We start from the raw sequence: 16,179 nt of genomic DNA, 5'->3' as shown, positions 1-16,179 counted from the left end.
GGGAGGGGTATTTAACCTCTTTGTTTCCTGTCCCCCATTAGGGCGGGGAGACATCCTCCAAGGAGACTGTCGTGGAAGGTTCCTAGAAACCGAATTACCGGTAATTCGAATTCTATTTTCATCAGTAGGTCCTATTAGAGGACTAGCTGTTTGGTGTCATCTAGTCCTCCTGCTCTGTGTAACCTCGCCCCCATCACGGGGTGGCTTTCTTTATACACTGTACCTTGCCAAAAAACTGCCAGTGGTCTGGGAGGGATTATACAGAGCTAAGCATTCAGAGAACTGCTAGATTTGCAGCAGAGAAAGCAGAGTGATTGTATCAAAACTACACCAAGTGGCGCAGTAAGTGACACCTCTCTGGAATCGGAGTCTCTGTCCCTACATCATGCTGCTCTCAGATTACATGGCAAGACCTCATGACAGATTCTCTTTAAGGCATTTCTAACTTTGTTCTCTACTCATATCAGAATGAATATCTACATTTTAGTATTCTATTTTAGCTATTAAATAGTTTACTAAAAAAAAAGTTGGTACCTTCAGTATTATTGTTGCCCACTTATCTCAGCAAAGATTTAATTTTGTTTAGGGTGTAAACACAATGCCGTAAGACTATCCTGCAAAAAACTTATTGGCAAACTGAACTGTCTGCTCTTCCAGTTGCATAATATACAACATTTTTTCTTCTTGAGAATAGCTGCAAACATGTGTCTCCTATAGATAATAACTGTACCAAGATATTGTGCCAGTGTTTCCAGTGCCAGCAGTCAGGTCACTACATTAATATTCAAACCTACTATAAAGTGTTGTTAACTGACTAGTTACCATGAGCAAATACGGACACTTTCTTACAACTTTTCATTCCCATATGAGAACACAATCTATATTGTCAGTTTTGCTAAATTGTTGTTTTTTTTTCTATCTAGATCTATAAAGGGGAAATAAAAGAAATACATTTTGGTTTGTATGTCTAATAAGCTTTTGTGTTCTGCAGTTGCAAAGTTCATTTGGCCCAGAAGAACGTTTGACCAACGTTCGTGAGCTTACAATCCTCCCGAAAGAAGATTCTTGCATTCAGCTGATGTTTTCACCTACACGTGTAGGTTGTATGTTGGCTAAACTGGAGATCAAGCAATCTGGGATCAAACCTTCACAGCCAGGGATTAAATTTACTGTAAGATTTGGTCTAATTTTTTTTCTTTAATATATATTTTTTTTATTATTTAGAGGTAGGCAGTATTGCTAGTTACAAGTTGTTTTGACCCCCATAACTTATTTTTATTGTAACATTTTTGTTCCTCTTCCCCTAGATACCCCTGTCTGGTTATGGTGGGACAAGTAATGTAATACTTGAAGGTGTTAAAAAGCTGTCAGACAGCTACATGATAACGCTAAGTGGATTGATGGCTGACCGTGTGAGCAAGGGGAATGTCTCAGTCAGGAACACCGGCTCCAGGGCTGCATATGTCAAGGCTGTATGTTTTGTCAATGTACAGAAAGGTCTCCTAATGGATTCCGGCTCTTGTTCAGTTACTCCTGAAAAGTTTATATTGAAGGAAGGCACCCAGGAGGTAGGTTTATTTTGGATGGATGTTTAGAATCTTGTTGTAGTTACTTGGGCTGGTGAAGCTACTCCAAAAAGAGTACATTGTTCTCTTAAGATGTCTTCAGTGTTCAAATGTTTGTTTTTCATCATAGATAGTTACAATATCCTTCAATGGTACAGCACTGGAGGAATGTCTTCAATCTAGTACATCGCTGTTATTCACAGTCTGTTTTTTCTGCGGAGATGAAGTTTCAAGGCAGCAGTTTCGCAGGTAAAGTCTTTATACGAGAGTTGTGCAAGGCTATAAAAAAAGATCGGTATATTAAGTAACTGCACCCCAATGCAAAATTAATTATTGATCCTGACCAATCATTACAGTCCATAAAAATGTTAGGTCGTCTTTATATGAGTTGTCTGGGGGCAAATAAAATCCGACACCTTCACCCCCAATCTAAAATGCTATTGATTCAACATAATATTAAAGCAATTGTCTGGAGAGCTAATTTTCCATAGTCCCCAATCCATTTGAAGTGTGCAACCAACTTGCAGCTTCTCCTGGTATTATTTGATTGCCATTAAGTTTTTAGTTACTGAGTACTCCTTTCTAGGATAGGTAAATGTGGGACTTGGCAACAGATTTTCATCTACAGTGGATATGTACAGTAAAAAATAAACTAAAAAATCCGGTCCAAAACTTAAAACTTCTTTGAATATATGCTTACCGTATATTATATCTGGTAGACGGCTGCGTTGACTTTGGCCTTGATAAAACACAGTGTACCTATACCAGCAGATTACAAACAGGCAAAGGAAGGCAGCACTCCAAATGTCATAAAGTGAAAAGTATACCAGCAGATTATATAGCTCCCCAAACCATCACTGATTGTGGAAACTTCACACTAGACCTCAAGCTGCTTGGATTGTCTTTCTCTCCATTATTCCTCCAGACTCTGAGACCTTGATATCCAAGGTCTAGTGTGAAGTGTCCACAATCAATCATGTTTTCGTGAGCCATGTCATCTGCTGGTGTACGTCCACTGTGTTTTATCAAGACCAAAGTCAGCGCAGCCGTTTACCAGGAAATTTTAGAGCACTTCATGATTCCCTCTGCCTACAAGCTTTTTAGAGATGGAAATTTAATTCTCCAGCAGGACTTCACCTGTCCACACTGCCAAAAGTACCAATACCTGGTTTAAAAATAACAGTATCACTGTGCTTGATCGGCCAGCAAACTCCTCTGACCTTAACCCCATAAAGAATCTATGGGGTACTGTCAAGAGGAAGATGAGACTCCAGACCCAACAATGCAGATAAGCTAAAGGCTGCTGTCAAAGCAACCTGGGCTTCCATAACACCTCAGCAGTGCCACAGGCTGATCGCCTCTATGCCACGACACATTGATGCATTAATTGATGCAAGAGGAGCTCCGACCAAGTATTGAGTGCATTTATTGAACATACATTTCATTAGGCCAACATTTCGGATGTTAAAATCATTTTTAAGCTGGTGTTCTAAAGTGTTCTAATTCTAATGGTCAATGAAGCAGTCCTTTCTTCTTCCAGCTGGGGTCGCAGTCCCCTAAACTGATCTGTAGTGTCACACGGACCAGAAGAATAAGTCACTTTATATAGTTCACAACTGGCCTTCTACCAGCATCCAGAGGTCAGAGAGAGATGTGAATGAGGCCATCCTTCATTGTTTGTAATCTATTTGCATAGTTTTTCCCATTTGGGAATGCCAAAAAACTAGCATGGACAATGTATGTAATCAACATATCAGCAAGCCTCATTGTTCAGTGGCAATGCATTACTATTTTGCAAAGAAAATAAACTGTGGGAGATAATATTAGAGGTAAGTATTCGACCTACAAGAATAGTCAATATATCAGACAGCAGTTTGATTCTGGGCCTACACGATTTACGTCTGGCATAATTAAGAAGAAATGCTGTGTTTTCACAGATGTACTCTAGGCATACTTATAGAACATCATAAATTCTTGCTGCATTGAGTTAGGAGCAGTCAAAAACAAGTGTTTTCTGTAAGTTATAACGCCAACTGCATAACTTTTATCCCTTATTTCAATCACTGAGACATTCAATAAAATGTCAGTGTCCTGTCTAGATGAACACTTTCTGAATTTCTTGACTGGTTATTGTAATCCGTTTAACCCTATCATTACACAAGTTCTTTTATAATTACAATTTGAAAAGTTTGCATTAACAAATGTTCTCCGCTCTTGAGCACTTTGGGACGAAGTTGATGTAACCTTTGATCATTTGAATTTCTGCTGAGTTTATTAAGAAATGCCTCACTTGCTGATCTGGTCCTAATAATGGAAACAGTGATACTGTCTGTGAAAGACTGTAGAATGTGGTAGCGCAGTGTAAGCAAGCATAAATAAATGGTCATGCCGTTATGGTACACCTCCATTTTAACACTAATATTTGTTTCCAAACAGAGCGCTGCAGTACAAGCCTGAATCTGCACAAAAAACCATTGCTGAAAATGCAAGGTTAAAGAATATAAGATTTGATGAAGAGTTTCGCAGTGAGCACCTTGTGTCTGAAGGTAATTTGAATGTTTTCTGCACTATACAAATCTGGTAGATTTTTCATGTGCTTGTTGCTGTTTTCTTTTGTATGTAAATCTGCAGCTCTCCATTTCACAGATGATCATTCTGAACTACAAGGCCATGAAAGCCAATATTCCCTTTTCCTCCCACGATCGCATTGAATATGTGATGTTGTTTTCCATCATTTGTAGCTTGATGGATGAAACAGTCATGTTTTGTATCTTCTGTATGTTTTTGTGCTTTAGGGTACCGTCACACAGTGCAATTTTGATCGCTACGACGGCACGATTCGTGACGTTCGAGCGATATAGTTACGATATCGCAGTGTCTGACACGCTCCTGCGATCAGGGACCCCGCTGAGAATCGTACGTCGTAGCAGATCGTTTGAAACTTTCTTTCGTTGTCTAGTGTCCCGCTGTGGCGGCATGATCGCATGGTGTAACATATATCGTATACGATGTGCGCATAGTAACCAACGGCTTCTACATCGCACATACGTCATGAAATTATCGCTCCAGCGTCGTAGATTGCAAAGTGTGACAGCAGTCTACGACGCTGGAGCGATATTGTTACGATGCTGGAGCGTCACGGATCGTACCGTTGTAGCGATGAAAATTGCACTGTGTGACGGTACCCTTACCGCCTACACAATGGCCTGATGTTTAGGGAAACCTGTATAGGTTGTTTCTGGAGGCTTTGACATGCGTCTAGGCTATGCAATCAATATCTGATTGTTCTGAGCTTGACCTCTGATTCCTCCATGACCAACCATACATCTTCCTGGAAAAAAGTGTGCAGAGAAGTCTGATCAGTAGAGGTCAATCTTTGATGTCATATTACCTCTCCTCTTGGGCAACTCCTTCAATTCCAACTCCAATATATTCATCTTTAGTATGAGTAATTCTGACTGAACAGCTACAGAATGTTAAATCTGATTGAGTCTTTTACTTTTTCAGTGTGTGATTTGCCACAAAGACCAAATGATGTCCAACTTTTCTATGGCAATATGCATAAAGTTGCACTGTCTGTTTTTGGAAGTGCTTCGGAAGTGAATAATGGTGAAACTTTGCTTCCTTGTCGAAATATTAATCTAGCCAGGTAATGCGTGTAATCCATTTTTAAAAACGAACGTTACCACTAATGACTTCAACAGAAACCAAAACTAAATAGTGTGATTCTGGCATACCATGCACAATGCCAGAATTTATTAATACGTTATGGTGAGAGGATAAAACCTGGGTAATGTTTGATAGTACTGCAGATCTACCACCTCATTAAAATTGCTGCTTAAAGGGAACCTGTCAAACTTGAACTCCACCTAAAATCATTTATATGACTGTGTAGCCCTTTAAAATACAAGCCAGTCAATCTCTTTGACTCCAAAGCACTGCTGCATCAGAGAGAAATGGCGTCTTTTGTGTCTGGAAGCGCCATTGGGGCATGACCATGTACTTCTAGCTTCTCATTCTCACACTGTTTCCTACCTAACCCCACTCTTCCGTGGAGGATTGGCCGATCATTTCCTCTGGTGTGTGGACAGTGACCGGTCAATCAGCCAAGGGAGGGCGCTACTGAGTAGCAAACACAGCTTGAGGATGATGAGCTAGAAGTACCTGGTCAGGCACAACCTCAAAGTGCAGTTTCTCACTGCAGGAACAGTGATCTGGGTCATAAAAGGATCGACTGGCTTATCATGTAATCGGGCTGCACAAATTGTTTGGGAGGTAAAAATTGCTGATAAGGTCCCTTTAATCATTACTACATTTTATGTCTGGAGATATACATATAATGTAAAAAAATACAATATGAACCTATCTTACATATAGTTTCTATTGTGCCAGTCTTGCCTCCGATATCTGATGTCTTATTGAAAATCACAGTTGAAAATATGCAGAGTCTCTTTCATGGCTTGTTTTCTTGTCTGTCATGTGAAAACAGTTCAGCTTTTTTAAGTGTCTGTTTGAACATTGCAGTTTTGCTGCATTTTTTTTCCTCTCATTTTCTCATTTTCAAGGCTAAAAAATGCTGCAGTTTACAGTACCAGCAAGATGAGTGAGCGTTCTGAAATCTCACGCACATGCTGCTTTATTTTTTTATTCTTGCCGTATTTTAACCATCAAAGTCTGGGTTTTTTGAAAAGCTGCCGCATGTTAATTGTGTTCTCATTTTTTCACCCACCCAAATGAATGAGGGGAAAAAAGCAAGTAAAGAACGCGTGTGGTGTGTCAGAAGTACATGTATTTTATGAACTGTTTTTCCTACTGTGCACTTAGAAGAATTTACTGCAAATATTTCTATTACCTTTTTTTTACCCCCCACTCTCCCTTCTCCACATCCCCCATCTCACCCAACTCCCATTTGGATTCATATATAGTCCTTTAGGAAATACAGAGCGAAACTTTAGCAATGCATCACTGGATGTGTTACCGGTCAGAGGCCCACAAGGACCTTTTTTGACAAACAGTAATGTCTCATTCCAAAAGAACGTTCTTGAACAACATCCATGGAGTGTCCTGCCAGAGGCCCTAATGTTGAAAGCGCCTGCTGCTGGTATGTACTCCTTCTTAAGCATTAATTACTGCCTTATTGTAATTATTGTTAGCGTTGTGTCTGTATAGGAGCTGTAAACAAGAGTTTTATTCCTGTATTATGTCTGAGAGTATGTGCAGATGTTCAGTAATTGGCAGCACTTTGGACTAGTAGTCGTACTGCCGTCTATTGAACGCAGGTGATTCCGCATGTGTTCACTGAGCTGTGCGGATTCACCACGTTCAATACATTGTATGGGTGAAATTTATACATTGTATGGGTGAAATTTATCTTGCGGATGCTAGTGTGTCCCCAAGATAAATAGACATTCTGTGGTCTAGAGCAGAGGTGTCAAACTGCATTCCTCGAGGGCCGCAAACAGGTCATGTTTTCAGGATTTCCTTGTATTGCACAGGTGATAATTTAATCACCTGCACAGAATGATTCCAGCACCTTGTGCAATACAAGGAAATCCTGAAAACATGACCTGTTTGCGGCCCTCAAGGAATGCAGTTTGACACCTCTGGTCTAGAGAGATGCGCCGCATGTCCGCCTCCACGGCCGTCTCTGGACACATAGTGGCCATGGGATTTCTTGAAATCCCATCCACTATGCTGTAACATCTGGCTGCTGCTCAAGTATGCAGTGTCCAACGCGCAACAGTTGTGTGCACATACCAGTATGGTATGAATGATAATAGTACTGACTGTACCTGTACAGATAGGTTATTGCTGAATATAGCTTTTCTCATGCATAGTCAGGAAACTTTTTAAATGTTTGTTTTAAAAATAAAATGAACTATATCTCTCATGTATTTTAATACAGATTTTACAGAATATTTATATAGTAAAGGGATTACCCGTCAAAATAAAACTATTTCCTGATAGACTGGGTATGTGTATATGAAAAAAGAAAAAAAAAAAAACAACCTAGTCATACCTACCTACCGGCACCCACCTGGATCCAGAACAAGCCGCTCTGTTGTCTGCGCAAACATTACACCAGGCTGCCACCATTCAACCAGATGCCATAGCGCTAAGGCTTCTGGTTTCTGCGTTCCAGTGAATTTGAGCAGCACATCATCATAAAACATCTGACGTGCTGCTTAACCCCTTCCCGACCTTTGACGCCACGTAGGCGTCATGAAAGTCGGTGCCATTCCGACCCATGACGCCTATGCGGCGTCATGGAAAGATCGCGTCCCTGCAGATCGGGTGAAAGGGTTAACTCCCATTTCACCCGATCTGCAGGGACAGGGGGAGTGGTAGTTTAGCCCAGGGGGGGTGGCTTCACCCCCTCGTGGCTACGATCGCTCTGATTGGCTGTTGAAAGTGAAACTGCCAATCAGAGCGATTTGTAATATTTCACCCATTATAACGGGTGAAATATTACAATCCAGCCATGGCCGATGCTGAAATATCATCGGCCATGGCTGGAAATACTAGTGTGCCCCCACCCCACCCCTCCGATCGCCCCCCCACCCCCCCGATCTGGCCGGTACACTGCTCCGCCTCCCCTCCGTCCAGTGCTCCGCTCCCCCCCGTGCTCGTGTCCGCTCCCCCCGTGCTCCAATCACCCCCCCGTGCTCCAATCACCCCCCCTGCACTCCGATCCACCCCCCCCCCGTGCTCCGTTCCACCCCCCCGTGCTCCATTCCAGCCCCCCCGTGCTCCGTTCCACGCCCCCCGCGCTCCGTTCCACCCCTCCCGCGCTCCGATTCCCCCCCCCCCCGTGCTCCGATCCCCCCCCCCGTGGTCCCCCCCACCCTATCATACTTACCGATCCAGCCGTGGTCCCGTCCGTCTTCTCCCGGGCGCCGCCATCTTCCAAAATGGCGGGCGCATGCGCAGTGCGCCCGCCGAATCTGCCGGCCGGCAGATTCGTTCCAAAGTGCATTTTGATCACTGAGATATAATCTATCTCAGTGATCAAAATAAAAAAAATAATAAATGACCCCCCCCCCTTTGTCACCCCCATAGGTAGGGACAATAAAAAAATAAAGAAATTTTTTTTTTTCCACTAATGTTAGAATAGGGTTAGGGTTAGGGGTAGGGTTAGGGTTAAGGTTAGGGCTAGGGGTAGGGTTAGGGTTAGGGGTAGGGGTAGGGGTAGGGGTAGGGTTAGGGGTAGGGCTAGGGTTAGGGCTAGGGTTAGGGCTAGGGTTAGGGTTAGGAATGTGCACACGTATTCTGGTCCTCTGCGGATTTTTCCGCTGCGGATTTGATAAATCCGCAGTGCTAAACCGCTGCGGATTTATGGCGGATTTACCGCGTTTATTTCTGCGCATTTCACTGCGGTTTTACAATTGCGATTTTCTATTGGAGCAGTTGTAAAACCGCTGCGGAATCCGCACAAAGAAGTGACATGCTGCGGAATGTAAACTGCTGCGTTTCCGTGCAGTTTTTCCGCAGCATGTGTACAGCGATTTTTGTTTCCCATAGGTTTACATTGAACTGTACACTCATGGGAAACTGCTGCGGATCCGCAGCGTGTGCACATACCTTTAGAATTAGGCTATGTGCACACGGTGCGGATTTGGCTGCGGATTCGCAGCAGTGTTCCATCAGGTTTACAGTACCATGTAAACATATGAAAAACCAAATCCGCTGTGCCCATGGTGCGGAAAATACCGCGCGGGAACGCTGCGTTGTATTTTCCGCAGCATGTCAATTCTTTGTGCGGATTCCGCAGCGTTTTACACCTGTTCCTCAATAGGAATCCGCAGGTGAAATCCGCACAAAAAACACTGGAAATCCGCGGAAAATCCGCAGGTAAAACACAGTGCCTTTTACCCGCAGATTTTTCAAAAATGGTGCGGAAATATCTCACACGAATCCGCAACGTGGGCACATAGCCTTAGGGTTAGGGTTGGAATTAGGGTTGTGGTTAGGGTTAGGGGTGTGTTGGGGTTAGTGTTGTGGTTAGGGGTGTGTTGGGGTTAGGGTTGTGATTAGGATTATGGCTACAGTTGGGATTAGGGTTAGGGGTGTGTTGGGGTTAGTGTTGGAGTTAGAATTGAGGGGTTACCACTGTTTAGGCACATCAGGGGTCTCCAAACGCAACATGGCGCCACCATTGATTCCAGCCAATCTCGTATTCAAAAAGTCAAATGGTGCTCCCTCACTTCCGAGCCCTGACGTGTGCCCAAACAGTGGTTTACCCCCACATATGGGGTACCAGCATACTCAGGACAAACTGCGCAACAATTACTGGGGTCCAATTTCTCCTGTTACCCTTGTGAATCTAAAAAAATGCTTGCTAAAACATAATTTTTGAGGAAAGAAAAATGATTTTTTATTTTCACGGCTCTGCGTTGTAAACGTCTGTGAAGCACTTGGGGGTTCAAAGTGCTCACCACATATCTAGATAAGTTCCTTGGGGGGTCTAGTTTCTAAAATGGGGTCACTTGTGGGGGGTCTCTACTGTTTAGGCACACCAGGGGCTCTGCAAACGCAACGTGACACCCGCAGACCATTCCATCAAAGTCTGCATTTCAAAAGTCACTACTTCCCTTCTGAGCCCCGACGTGTGCCCAAACAGTGGTTTACCCCCACATATGGGGTATCGGCGTACTCAGGAGAAACTGGACAACAACTTTTGGGGTCCAATTTCTCCTGTAACCCTTGGGAAAATAAAAAATTCTGGGCTAAATAATTATTTTTGAGGAAAGAAAACGTATTTATTATTTTCACGGCTCTGCATTATAAACTTCTATGAAGCACTTGGGGGTTCAAAGTGCTCACCACACATCTAGATAAGTTCCTTTGGGGGTCTAGTTTCCAAAATGGGGTCACTTGTGGGGGGTTTCTACTGTTAAGCCACATCAGGGGCTCTGCAAACGCAACGTGACGCCCACAGAGCATTCCATCAAAGTCTGCATTTCAAAACGTCACTACTTCACTTCCGAGCCCCGGTATGTGCCCAAACAGTGATTTACCCCCACATATGGGGTATCAGCGTACTCAGGAGAAACTGGACAACAACTTTTGGGGTCAAATTTCTCCTGTTACCCTTGGGAAAATAAAAAATTGCAGGCTAAAAGATCATTTTTGAGAAAATAATTTTTTTTTTTATTTTCATGGCTCTGCGTTATAAACTTCTGTGAAGCACTTGGGGGTTCAAAGTCCTCACCACACATCTAGATTAGTTCCTTTGGGGGTCTAGTTTCCAAAATGGTGTCATTTCTGGGGGATCTCCAATGTTTAAGCACACAGGGGCTCTCCAAACGTGACATGGTGTCCGCTAATGATTGGAGCTAATTTTCCATTTAAAAAGCCAAATGGCGTGCCATCCCTTCCGAGCCCTGCCGTGCGCCCAAACAGTGGTTTACCCCCACATATGGGGTATCAGCGTACTCAGGACAAACTGGACAACAATATTTGGGGTCCAATTTCTCCCATTATCCTTGGCAAAATAGGAAATTCCAGGCTAAAAAATCATTTTTGAGGAAAGAAAAATTATTTTTTATTTTCATGGCTCTGCGTTATAAACTTCTGTGAAGCACCTGGGGGTTTAAAGTGCTCAATATGCATCTAGATAAGTTCCTTGGGGGGTCTAGTTTCCAAAATGGGGTCACTTGTGGGGGAGCTCCAATGTTTAGGCACACAGGGGGCTCTCCAAACGCGACATGGTGTCCGCTAACAATTGGAGCTAATTTTCCATTCAAAAAGTCAAATGGCGCGCCTTCCCTTCCGAGCCCTGCCGTGTGCCCAAACAGTGGTTTACCCCCACATATGAGGTATCGGCGTACTCGGGAGAAATTGCCCAACAAATTTTATGATCCATTTTATCCTACTGCCCATGTGAAAATGAAAAAATTGAGGCGAAAATAATTTTTTTGTGAAAAAAAAGTACTTTTTCATTTTTACAGATCAATTTGTGAAGCACCTGAGGGTTTAAAGTGCTCACTAGGCATCTAAATAAGTTCCTTGGGGGGTCTAGTTTCCAAAATGGGGTCACTTGTGGGGGAGCGCCAATGTTTAGGCACACAGGAGCTATCCAAACGCGACATGGTGTCCGCTAACGATGGAAATAATTTTTCATTCAAAAAGTCAAATGGCGCTCCTTCTCTTCCGAGCCTTACCATGTGCCCAAACAGTGGTTTACCCCCACATGTGAGGTATTGGTGTACTCAGGAGAAATTGCCCAACACATTTTAGGATCCATTTTATCCTGTTGCCCATGTGAAAATGAAAAAATTGAGGCTAAAAGAATTTTTTTGTGAAAAAAAAGTACTTTTTCATTTTTACGGATCAATTTGTGAAGCACCTGGGGGTTCAAAGTGCTCACTATGCATCTAGATAAGTTCCTTGGGGCGTCTAGTTTCCAAAATGGGGTCACTTGTGGGGGAGCTCCAATTTTTAGGCACACGGGGGCTCTCCAAACGTGACATGGTGTCCGCTAAAGAGTGGAGCCAATTTTTGATTCAAAAAGTCAAATGGCGCTCCTTCCCTTCCAAGCCCTGCCGTGCGCCCAAACAGTGGTTTACCCCCACATATGAGGTATCAGCGTACTCAGGACAAATTGGACAACAACTTTCGTGGTTCAGTTTCTCCTTTTACCATTGGGAAAATAAAAAAATTGTTGCTAAAAGATAATTTTTGTGACTAAAAAGTTAAATGTTCATTTTTTCCTTCCATGTTGCTTCTGCTGCTGTGAAGCACCTGAAGGGTTAATAAACTTCTTGAATGTGGTTTTGAGTACCTTGAGGGGTGCAGTTTTTAGAATGGTGTCACTTTTGGGTATTTTCAGCCATATAGACCCCTCAAACTGACTTCAAATGTGAGGTGGTCCCTAAAAAAAATGGTTTTGTAAATTTCGTTGTAAAAATGACAAATCGCTGGTCAAATTTTAACCCTTATAACTTCCTAACAAAAAAAAATTTTGTTTCCAAAATTGTGCTGATGTAAAGTAAACATGTGGGAAATGTTATTTATTAACTATTTTGTGTCACATATCTCTCTGGTTTAACAGAATAAAAATTCAAAATGTGAAAATTGCGAAATTTTCAAAATTTTCGCCAAATTTCCGTGTTTATCACAAATAAATGCAGAATTTATTGACCTAAATTTACCACTAACATGAAGCCCAATATGTCACGAAAAAACAATCTCAGAACCGCTAGGATCCGTTGAAGCGTTCCTGAGTTATTACCTCATAAAGGGACACTGGTCAGAATTGCAAAAAACGGCAAGGTCTTTAAGGTCAAAATAGGCTGGGTCTTGAAGGGGTTAAACCAGTCTCTGGTAGCAGTGATCCTGCTGCTAGTGAAACGGTGACGTTTCCACCCTGTAAGCACAGACCACAAAGCAGTCTGCTCTGGCTCCAGATGAAAGCCAATTTGGAAGGATCACTTCGGTTATTATTTCTTACTGCTCCAAGTCTCCTTTTTGAAGGTTTAATTTTCCATAAACTACAACTTTAAAATTGGCTAGTTCAAATTAAAAACTACTTTATACCCTAGTTAACAGAAGTTTCCTCTTTGTTAGAGTAGAATCTCAAATAAAGTAAAGGGAGAACATCATACAGTAATATACATTTATTTTTAAAGTCTCAAATTTCAGACACAATGGACACAGCGACATAATAATAATAATAATAATCTTTATTTTTATATAGCGCTAACATATTCCGCAGCGCTTTACATCACATTATCATCACTGTCCCCGATTGGGCTCACAATCTAGAAATCCTATCAGTATGTCTTTGGAATGTGGGAGGAAACCGGAGTGCCCGGAGGAAACCCACGCAAACACGGAGAGAACATACAAACTCTTTGCAGATGTTGTCCTGGGTGGGATTAGAACCCAGGACCCCAGCGCTGCAAGGCTGCTGTGCTAACCACTGCGCCACCGTGCTGCCCTATAAATATAATTATATAAATATCTATTTATATAATTGCCTTAAATTGTGCTGTCATCCACTTCCGTCTGGACGTCCTCGAATCCCACAATCCACCGTGCCGCACCTGAAGTACGCCGACCGCCATATTGGAATACCCAAGTGATGGGTATTCCAATATGGCACCCGCTGGTGGTACCAGGCCCTTGCTCAGTACCACCAGTGGGTCACCGCCGGACCCCCCGCTGCTGGGACTCCCCCACCACTGCAGAGGGAGAGAGCGGGGACGGCCAGTGGAGAGCGGGGCTGCTGAGGGGGAGAGTTGGGCTGTGGAGGGAGAATGCGGGATGGCGATTGTAGATTGGGGCTGCAGAAGGACAGAGCGTGTCAGTGGATGGAGAGCTGGGCTGCGGAGTTGCTGATGGACAAAGCATGACGGCCAGAGGAGACAGGGGATGTGGAAGAACACATCGAGACGGTGGGTGGAGAGCTGGGCTTTGGAGGGAGAAAGCGCTGCGGAGGGAGAGAGTGGAACGGCCAGTGGAGAGCTGGGCTGCTGTGGAGGGAGAAGGCGGGACAGCGATTGTAGAGTGGGGCTGCAGAAGGAGAGAGCATGACAGTGGATGGAGAGCTGGGCTGCAGAGTTGCTGTTGGACAAAGCGAGACCGCCAGTCGAGACAGGGGATGTGGAAGAACACAGCGGGACAGAGGATGGAGAGCGCGGGGCTGCTGAGAGAATGCGGGACGGTGGGTGAAGAGCTGGGCTTTGAAAAGAGAAAGCGGGATGGCGAGCGGAGAGCTGGGCTACAGAGGAAGAAAGTGGGGCTACAGAAGGAGAGAGCGAGACGGCAGTTAGTTACTATGCCCAGTCATCGCTGGGCTCTTCAGCTAGTCATTATAATAAAAGATTGTGTTCACGGTTTCTTCATTTCTTGGTCTTCCACTAGTGTTATAAGTTTGTGCTTTTTTCTTTTTCTTTGTTTTTTATTTTTTAAATAGTACGTGGTTTTAATCTTTTATATTGGTTGCTGGAGTGTTGATGTACCTGATCTATATCTTGTGGTTCTAATTTGTGATTCTTGGCACAAAAGCTTTATGAAATTTTGAGATCTCTCACTCAAATATGTTTGATAAAACTGTCCTTTACTGGTAAACAGTGTTATTCTTATTTTAGTAAAAGGCTCTTCTCTTTTAGGTGGCTTGGCAACAACAGGCCATATCCAAATTGTGAACAATGCTCCAAAATCTTTACAATTTGATCTTTCTTGGCCTGCTCATTATCTTACTATCAAACCTCAGCATGGAAATGTCCAGCCTCAGTAAGTTACACACTCAGTTGGATTTCATGAGCTTCTGCTAGGAGTATTGATGTATTAATACATTTCTCTTTTTATAGGAGCCATGCAATTATTCAAGTGATCCCAAATCCTTTGATGTCCACAAAGCAGAGTATGCTTCCATGGAGCGGCCAGATTTATATCCATTGTGACTTTGGGCAGAAGGTATATTGCTTATATATGGAGATGGTTGGCGATCGGAAAAAAAAATATATATTTTATGATTAGTTTTTAAAGTATTTGAAGCAGTTATGCTCTTACTATGTGAACTTTTATTTTCCGTAGAATACAATTAGTCTTATTTTCCTTAAAATCTTTATCCTGCAGATTGTTAAAGTTCAGATAATTAGTGAGGTCATCCCAGTTATGTCTGCAAATGGAGTACCAAAGTCATTGTCTGTGTTCTCGACTCATATGGAATCACCAAGTCATGTAGCGAAACCAGTCTCCAAATCTACCTCTTCTAAAGTTGAAATAAAAAATCGGACTGTAGTGTTTCCTAGAACTGTTGCAGGTGATAGTTCAGGTAATGTCTATTTTTATATTTTGCTATGAAGACAATAAAGCATTCATTACATAAGTAATGTTCTATAGATGAGTTTTGGTTTGTTCTGTACCTTTTTTGTTACAATTGTTTATTACAATTATTTGTGCTTTTTTATTTCATTTCTCTACATTAGAGACTTTTTTGGACATTGAAAATCCAAGTGATGAAGATATTAAGTGGCTTCTTTCATCTTTTGCACCTCCCTATGTTAAGGTATGCTTTTTATTTTCTTTGTAAATTGAACATATAGTTTTAAGGACTGGGTGCCACTTTGTTGAATTACACTGCAATATCACTAGTATTTTTGTCTGTGATGCAGATGTGTAGATCCTCTGCATCTAGAAATATGTATTTTAAATATTTTTTGCAATTAATAAAGCTGTTGAAAAATGTGTCTCGCACATTACAAATGAGTTTGCCTAGAATTTCTCATGACAAAGTAGTACAAGACATTAACCCTGCTGTTCTGTTCGGTCTAGGGAGACCTATTTTGAACTTTGGTATTTTTTGGGGTGTTCAAGATGCGGTTCTGAAACTTGTGGTTGATTGACTTAAATGAGGATGAGTCGGTCGGCCACGGGTTTCAGAGCCGCATCTTGAATATTTTAAAGAATATTGAAGTTCAAAGTCGGTCATTTTTGACCAACAGAACAGCAGGGTTAAAAGTACCGTCACACAGTGCCATTTCGATCGCTACGACGGTACGATTAGTGACGTTCCAGCGATATCGTTACGATATCGCTGTGTCTGACACGCAGCAGCGATCAGGGATCCTGCTGAGAATCGTACGTCGTAGCAGATCGTATGGAA

At 42.6% G+C, this 16,179-nt stretch overlaps 1 protein-coding gene across 1 annotated transcript in view; it reads left to right on the top strand.

Moving 5' to 3' along the window:
- The window catches only part of CEP192 (centrosomal protein 192), a 310,915-nt gene that overhangs the window by 270,282 nt on the left and 24,454 nt on the right, over window positions 1-16,179 (top strand). Inside the window, exons 33-42 of the mRNA XM_069731008.1 lie at window positions 992-1,171; window positions 1,308-1,568; window positions 1,696-1,814; window positions 4,002-4,111; window positions 5,073-5,214; window positions 6,491-6,666; window positions 14,681-14,804; window positions 14,882-14,987; window positions 15,150-15,348; window positions 15,503-15,582. Of these exons, the coding sequence (XP_069587109.1) occupies window positions 992-1,171; window positions 1,308-1,568; window positions 1,696-1,814; window positions 4,002-4,111; window positions 5,073-5,214; window positions 6,491-6,666; window positions 14,681-14,804; window positions 14,882-14,987; window positions 15,150-15,348; window positions 15,503-15,582 (1,497 nt within the window). The remainder of the gene's footprint in view (window positions 1-991; window positions 1,172-1,307; window positions 1,569-1,695; window positions 1,815-4,001; window positions 4,112-5,072; window positions 5,215-6,490; window positions 6,667-14,680; window positions 14,805-14,881; window positions 14,988-15,149; window positions 15,349-15,502; window positions 15,583-16,179) is intronic.

Source organism: Ranitomeya imitator, chromosome 6 (assembly GCF_032444005.1).
Source record: "Ranitomeya imitator isolate aRanImi1 chromosome 6, aRanImi1.pri, whole genome shotgun sequence".
NCBI classification, from domain to species: Eukaryota; Metazoa; Chordata; class Amphibia; order Anura; family Dendrobatidae; genus Ranitomeya; species Ranitomeya imitator.
This window is presented reverse-complemented; position numbering and strand designations above follow the sequence as displayed.